This window comes from Merops nubicus, unplaced genomic scaffold (assembly GCF_000691845.1).
Source record: "Merops nubicus isolate BGI_N331 unplaced genomic scaffold, ASM69184v1 scaffold1529, whole genome shotgun sequence".
In the NCBI taxonomy this organism is placed as follows: Eukaryota; Metazoa; Chordata; class Aves; order Coraciiformes; family Meropidae; genus Merops; species Merops nubicus.
Window position 1 is genome coordinate 24306 of NW_008631438.1, and position 8422 is coordinate 32727.

Consider the following 8422-nt stretch of genomic DNA (forward strand, 5'->3'; position numbering starts at 1 on the left):
CTGACTGAGTAATTTGAGGCAGGTTATGACCATACTACTACACACAACAGTGACAAGCACACAGTAGACAACAAGAGGCTGTTCTTTGCAATTGATGTCCTGTCTGAAAACATGGTTCTTAACTGTGTTTCACTGGAAGCTGCTGTCATCTGTGCACACATTCCTCTCCACACTTGGGCACTGAGCATACCCCCAGCCCCAAAACACATCACTGCACCCTGTCTGTACCCCCCAGAGGAGCTACCCTGCTCCCAGCATGTTGTCTTGCCAGATCCTCCTTTTTTTTTCCTCCAACAATCTCTTCCTAACTTCCTTATCTCAACGCTTACTGACTTCTGCAGCTCTCCCAAAGCTTCAGAATTTCTCACTGTTTTACCACCCAAATCTGAGATTGTGCCCACCTTTCACAGCACCCTAAACTGTAGCAGAATTCCATGCATGTCTGGGGTGAGCTCAGTCTCAGCCCCCAGATCTTTATATTGCATGCTTTGGCAGCACTGAATAGGGAGAGTAATGGGTCCATTCCCCCTGAAAAACCTGCAGTCATGATGTAAAACTATCCACTGATAGTTCTCATGGCTTCTTGTCCACTGAAAAATGCAAAGGGCATTTAAACTGATTTGTGACTGTTCTTTCCCATGAACTTTATACATCTTCATTTTGATCTTTACATCTTTATCTTTCAGTTCAAAACTACTTATATTATTGTCACAGAGTCATTAGAAACAAAGTTCACTTAACATTATTCCAAGGTGATTTCTTTAGACCTACAGATTGCCTCTTGATGCAAGTGGGTTAATTCTATTTTTTGGATAAAGAGATTAGTCACCTGGTTTAAGTAGCCCTGACTTCACCAAAATATTGTTTGTTATTAGTCATTAAGCCAAATCGAATTAAAACAAATTTTCTATCTGATGCTAATAAAAATGATCTTTAAATAGGAGCTTGAACAGTCACCAAAGACTGATTGAGCTGGATTGATTCTCTAGCAGGAGAAATATATCACACGTTTGAAACTGGCTGTAAAAGCAGCAGCAACTGACACTGCAGAGATTGCTTGAATAGCTGTAAATTAATCAGATTTAAAGACTGTGTTTTGTAATTTAATCTGTATAAAGGAACTAAGGCCTAGCTGTGACCCTATGAAAAAATATCAGACACTGTACTTTGAAGCTCCCTGATGGTGGCCTTGAATTGCTTCTAAAATGAATTCTTTGTTCAAAAGATCATTAATCGTCCATGGGAGCTGAAGGCTCCCTGTTTATCTGGAGACTCAGTCATTCCTGGGTGTTTCAGGCTGTCCCAACCTTGCAGTGGCAGCCTTGATGGACAGCAGGGCAGCACTTCTTAGGATCACTCCCTTAGTATAAAAGGCTGCTGTGTGACAGCAGGCAAAATTTACTAGCTTGTTGTCTGAAATGTGAGGCATCTGTGGAGGGTGGAGAAACCTTGGACAATTCTAGATGCCCTTTCACACCAGGGAGTAATTTTATGACTGGCTAGTAACATATCAGTAATGGCTTTCATTAACATCCCTGTTATTGTCTAGATAAACCATTCAGGAGTAGATATGCTGCTTAGCTGTTTGGAAAACACTGAATTACACTAGCCAATGATTTTTCCCTACTTCAAACAGAGCAGTGCAGTGAGTAATAATCTATACCCCCAGAACCCATGGGAGGAATCCACGGAAGAAGCTGCAAGTCTTTGCTTGACTTCAAGCAGCCCACCACCAATAAACCTGTTCAACCTTTGCACAACCAGGCACTGTGGCTGCTCCAGACATTGGATCCCTACAGCTTTTTGTTTATAAAACAACCACCTGAGCCAGGAGCACAGGGCATGGGAGCGTGCTTGCTGCTTGGCTGCTGCCTCATTGAGGGGGGATGCTATTTCTTTGAGAGTTTATTCAATAACAGCTATATTTTGATTCCCACAACAGGATTCTGAGAAGATGCAGAGATTTAAGGATGCAATTGGAGCTCAGACTAATTATACTATTCTGGTAAGTACTACACTGCTTTGTCTGAATAAGGACTAGTTAGTTTTTTCAAGAAAAGTATGAAGATGCAATCCTTAACTATTTGAGCACCAGAAAACACAGGCATCTCTAAGTCAGGAAGTTCCTTCTGTGTTACACTTAAAAAAAGTTTCTAATGACTCAAACACACTCCAAGTAGCAATGTTCAACTAACTTCATCATAAAAAATACTTCCTGGAAAGCAAGATAACAAAATTCTGTGTTAGACATCAGTGGCAAGAGCTCTTGAGCATTAGCTTTCTTATCTAGAACTGTCATGGAACTTCATACTCTGGATTCAACATATGCAGGGGAATATGCCTCTGTGAAGCATCTATGATTTGTATCTGTGGCATAATTAGGAGTTTGAGCCACAAATTAGAGTTCTGCTAAGGTTGCTGTTGTACAAATTAAAAATTCAAAACTGGCCTCCACCTTAAAGAGCTTGCAATCAAAATTTAAGAAAAGGATTTTTTAATAAATATTGAAAGGCTTGCAAAGGACAACAGTAGCCAGATAAAATAAGCCTTTGTTCTGTGTGCTCAGAGATTATCATGACAGGTTAGTCATGAAGACAGCTAAGAAAAGTGGCAATTGGGTATTCTAATGGGGCATGGCAAGTGGACAGCTGAGTGCCTTGTCAGGATGGGAAGTAGGCAAGGCTGTAACACATCAGGAAGGGTGTTGTCACCCAACACCCCCACACACACCCCAATCCTCCCCAAGTAAGCATTTATGCATTTTTTTGTGTTTCTTTTCACTAGAGGAGAGAGGTCCCTGTCTGGTATTCTGGCAAGTGTGTTCTGGTATTCTGGCAAGTGTATTCTGGTATTCCAAAGTGACATTTCTAATACAGGTCATTCACAATCAGGGAATGATTATAATAAGTTCTCTTTCTAAAGACCTGAGTGCAGTGTCTAATAAAAGGAAGACAGGCCAGTGTCTTCACTTCAGTGAAGAAATCAGTGTAGTATCACATGCAAGTCATTTTCTGTTGGCTAAAAATGAGACAATTCAACCTGGGTAGTGCTCTACATCCCACTGTGCCAAGACAAAGCACAGACTTACTCTACAAACAACTCAGTCAAACCACTTATGAGATTAATAAATGTTAATAACCAGCTCTGCTAAGTGAATTCACTACCTATGGGTTTGCCTCAGACCATTGTGTAACAAACCCAAATTGCTGTTTACATTTAAATACTCATAATATTCCAGAAGTCATTCACTTCCAGAGGTTGTTTCAAAGGTATACTCAGAAAAGTGCAGAGGTGAAGTGTTGCTTTCAGGCAGGATTTATTCCTGAGACTGTGAAACAAAGTGGGGAAGAAAAACACTTTTATATTTCAAGCCTTGTACTGGGAACCTACATTTTAGAAGCTGAGGCTCCACGTCATCTCTAAAGCAGAGGCAAGTCTTATTTCAGGGCAACCATCTCACCTGAACCATCTCAGGGTAACCTCACAATGAACACAACGTACTGTAGGTCTAAGTCACAACCAATGGAATTTCTGTACAACATCTCTTTAAAAAAAGAAGGAAAAACATTCCATAAAATTCCCTTTCCAAGTCATTTCAGTTCCAGAAACTAGTACAAAATTAAGTCTCCCATGTAGCTCATATGGGAAAACGTGAAAATCATGATCAGAAAAATTAATTTACCTTTAAATTTAAGACTGTCTCCAGGTATTTCTACTCACCAAGCTCCCCTTTCTTTCTTAGAATAGCAGATTGTAATTTCTGTGCCTTTAACCTATGGGCAAGACTCACACGGTCTGACTAAATTGTGTGTAACAGACTGAAACGCAATAGCTCCTAAGAAAAACAAACAAAAAATCTACTTCATAAAACAAAAAGCAATTTAATGATTTTATTTCCCCTTGTTAGGGCTTACTAGACTGAAACACAATAGCTCCTAAGAAAAGCAAACAAACAAAAAAATCTACTTCATAAAACAAAAAGCAATTTAATGATTTTATTTCCCCTTGTTAGGGCTTACTAGTAGCATTGCTATCTTAAATGTGGAGCTCTGAAATTCAATTTAGCCCAGTTTCCCCCTATGCGTTGACTCACAGTTTATTTCGTTAGCCTGTCTCGGCCTCTCCTCAGACATGACATTGATCTATGTTGCAAAAATGTCATTGCTAACAGCCTTATAAATCTTCTGTGATAGCAAAATATTTCCTCTGATTATCAAGTCAGTTTTCCTCTATGGAAAAACAAGCTAAATGCTGCTTTGATGTAGGCTACGTTTTTTTGCAAGCGTCCTCACTCCATCTGGGCTGAAGAACAAATAGCCTCTTTACCAATGGGTGCCTACTCCTTAATAAGCCAAACAAGATTATGCACTCCCAGCCCCCTGCTTCAGCCACTTAGTGATGGTTAAAATGATTCTCCTCTCAAGAGGAAAGGCAAACTTGTGGGTTTGGCTTCAGCTTTTTGTTGGTTTGCTTGTTTTGCTTTTAAATTCTCCTCTAAAGATAAAAACCAAACTTGTGCTCCTTTTTCAACCTTGCCTTCTCTTAGTTTGCTTAATTTTCTTGTGACAAGGGGTCTGTGGCACAGGGATATCAGTTCTGCTCTGTGTGGTACATGCCCCTTGTTCAGCATTCCCTTCCTACAGGGCTTCAGCCTGTTACCAGGGATGAGCTACAGCTGAGTCCTCTACATCAATGCTCTCACCAGCTAGAATAAACCTAGAGTGAAGGATTTTAAGTGCACATTGTCACCTGAGGCAGTTCCTGTTTGCTTGGAACAAATTCTTATTTGCTCTCCTAAAGAAACAGAACTCTGTGACTCTCCAGTCTGCCCAGGCAATAGCTGCCCCTGAGACAATCCAGCTCTGCAGAGAAGCCAGCACAGGGAGTGGCAGAGGGAACTGGGATATCCAGGCAGTGAATTAAAATGACAAAGCATCTGTGTCCCTAAGCCCAGTCTCCTCAAGTGGTGAGGTGTGCTAGCAGATCTGTGATAGATTGCCAGCAAACCTTTTATTCTGTGACCACTGTTCTAGATCACTGGCAAACCTTTTATTCTGTGACCACTGTTAAATCTGTTGCAGACATCTGTGTTTGGATCTAAACTCTATGGAATGACACAGGCTTCACCTGTACCTGGTGTTTGGATCTAAATTCTATGGAATGACACAGGCTTCACCTGTCAGAGTGAGATGCAGGCAGCAAGGCAATGAAAGATTATCTTGCTCCACTCTGGAGGTGGTTTGGAGCTTCCTACCTTGAAATAGAATCCAAGGGATGCACAGGAATTTGCAAAACAGGGATTTTGGGTATCCCGTATGGTCCCCCCAGCAGCCCTGGAAGCCCAGCCCATGACATTGAGCTCTGAGAGATAATGAACACCCAAGAACATCAGATAATATCATCATAATATAACTCAAGACCATCTCCTTTCTCATTTTTCCACCTTCAGAGCATGGTATGAATTTCTAGTTACTAATCATCAGCAAAGTACACACTTTGTAGTAGTAATTAAAAAAAGAGTCCTATCTGGACGTGACAGGAGTTACATCACTCAAATCAAGTTCATTAACTCTGCCCAGAAAACAAGGCAGTAACAGGCAAGAGGATGTCTCCACACTTGGTTCAATGCTGGTGTCTTATCATGTTGCATGCAGGCTATTACTGGCATGGCAATAGACAATCACCTGCTAGGACTCAGAGAGGTGGCACGGGAACACTTCAAGGAACTGCCAGAGATATTCACAGATGAGACATATTTGACGAGCAATCGGTTTATCCTCTCGACCAGCCAGGTGAGTTTATCCTCTTCACTGCTCCTGCTAAGCAAAGGCTAAGTCATGTGTGTTCTGCTAGACCTTGTAGCTCCCCGTGAGAATGGTCTGCAAAATTCTGCAGATTTTTAATCCAGTTTTGGTTCACTCCACAGGATCAGCACTGTAAATACTGACTGCAGTTAACACTTCCCTCGCAACACCCCAAAGCCCTTCCCAGAAATTCTGGAAATGCATACAAACTAAGTAAAACTTGCATCAGGGCTCACTGTCTCCCCACTTCCCAAACTACCCATCTTCCCATTCCCTCTATTCCCCTCCTTCCCCTAAGGTGACAGCCCTAGCAGGAATTCTTTACTCCAGTGTCAGTACAGCCACAAGCCAGACAGATTGCCACTATGGGAAACAAAGGCCAAGAGCCACGAGGACATTTTAGTCTTAAAAGTAGCTTTGTTTGAAATCTTACAGACCTTTCAGTGTGGGGGTGCAGCATGCATCTTGGATTTACAGATATTTTAGACATTTACAGTTATTGACAATTACACTAAGATACTCTGAGTCAACAATTCCTAGATTTAATGCTCTGAATAAGGAAATGTCTTCATAGCATGTAGCCTAAAAATTAAATGTTTCATTGCATGGAGTGACTGTCCTAATGAAAGAAGAAATCTATGTAGGAATTCATTTACTGAAACACTAACCCGGCTGCACGGATTGGTACTATGCAACAAAAGAGACTTATAATATCATGCTACTGCATAAAACCTTAATAAGTAATTTGATCTTGTCATAATGTTTGCAGACTTTGAGACACGAGTGAATGTAACCAACATCCTACTACATAAATTCTCCAAGAAACTATCCCTGAGCAAAGAGAGCTTTTGAATAGCTTTATGGCCTTCGGCTGCTGTGCAGCAAATTTATCTGACAATTCTATGGCTCTATTAGCAGGACTAATGGCTTGTTCTACACCATTAAAAAGCCAAATGTCATTTGTGAAGGCCCATGTACATGAAGTCTGAAACATTTAGATTTCCAACACATCTTTTATTTTCTGCAGGAGAAAGTGTTTCACTCCTGTATTACGCCCTGATTAAACTGAGGTGTAATAGAAATACAGCACCTACATGCATTAAAATGTTTTTATAGAGCATCCATTTATAAATTATTACTAGCAATGGACAATACTATTCTCTATAATTCATTACAGTCTTCAAATTACAAGTTAAATATCACCTTAAGAAATTAAAAACCTTAGAGAAGTTTTATGTACCAGACTTTTATATATCAGAAATATAGATAATCTCAAAAAATTCCCTATTTAGCAGTAACAAAGCTCACAGCTGTTAAAGGTCTGTCTGAAATGAGCAAAGAAATGCATTATATCCCCTTGAAACAAAACCAGTTTTCAAAGGGTAGCAAACAAACACAGCAACCAAATTCTATCCTGAGCTCAGCTTTTACCTTCCAAGAGTCAGCTACAGGTCTGGACTTCTGAAGCACATGATATTCTACAAAGGAGATTCACCACGTTTCCAGCATTTGCTGATCTTTGTTCTCATCCCTAACGAGCTGGTTTCAGGTGCCCTGATTAATCAGAGATCACCCTTTATCATCCCCCTGCCACCAGGTTCCAACCACTATGGAAATGTTCTGCTGCTATGGGCCAGTGGTGCCCAATGGGTATGGGGCGTGCTATAACCCTCAGCCAGAGCATATATTATTCTGCATCTCAAGCTTCAAAGACTGTAAAGAAACCTCCTCAGACCTGTTTGCAAGAGCTGTGGAAGAAAGTCTCCTAGAAATGAGAGATCTGTGCACCAGATGCAGTTCTGCTATGGTGAAGCTACCTGCTGACCAAGAAGCAGCCACACAGCTGCAGAGAGACCACAAACTCTGAGGAGCTGTGAGAATTCCTCACCTGAATCCACCCTCATGGAGAAACAATTCCATAGCTGATCAAAGGTGAGGTAGTACTAGTAACTTATTAGTGTAGAACCAAAATGTCATTTGTTTTACATTGTTGGAAACATTTAAAACCCTACATGCACTAAATCTACCCTTTCTTGCTTGAGAGTAAGCAAAAAAAAGGTTTGGTCTCACCTGCTGGAATGAAGTAATACAAGTATTTGTGAACTACTGTTTCTAACCATAAGCAGCCTAGGCTGTTTTATTACCTAAAAAATTGAGTTTGTGTGTGACATAAATTAAATATGAAGGCACACCAATTAATTAATAACCCCTGCGAGCAGTTCTAAAATATTCAAATCTATTCCTGCAAGATATGCAGGGAAAGGGGAAAAAAAAGAAAGAAAAAAAAGAAAGAAAATTTCCCCCATCAGGACTGTTGAGAGTAACACTGTAAATAATAGGCTGATGCCATTAGATCTTGGAAATTCACATGAAGAGTATTTAATACCACCATGCTATTTACCACAAAAGAAAAACAGATTATTTTTAAGAGTGGTGGCTGTGTATTTCCAAACACAGAGCTTAGGAAAATGAAACTAGTGTTCATATGTTCCCCCAATTCAGAAATGCTGCAGAAATAATTTAGCCTTTCTTCTGTTTTGCACTGGCCTCAAGCACAGTCCTGTTCTGAAAGCAGCACATTGGAGGGAAGATCCATCACAGAGAACTGGAAGAATTTT

At 40.5% G+C, this 8422-nt stretch overlaps 1 protein-coding gene across 1 annotated transcript in view; it reads left to right on the top strand.

The window, feature by feature from the left end:
• CHAT (choline O-acetyltransferase) overlaps window positions 1–7966 on the top strand; it is a 29526-nt gene extending 21560 nt beyond the window's left edge. Inside the window, exons 12-14 of the mRNA XM_008947536.1 lie at window positions 1943–2005; window positions 5655–5792; window positions 7402–7966. Of these exons, the coding sequence (XP_008945784.1) occupies window positions 1943–2005; window positions 5655–5792; window positions 7402–7671 (471 nt within the window). The 3' untranslated portion in view covers window positions 7672–7966. The remainder of the gene's footprint in view (window positions 1–1942; window positions 2006–5654; window positions 5793–7401) is intronic.
• The last annotated feature ends 456 nt before the right edge of the window (window positions 7967–8422 follow it).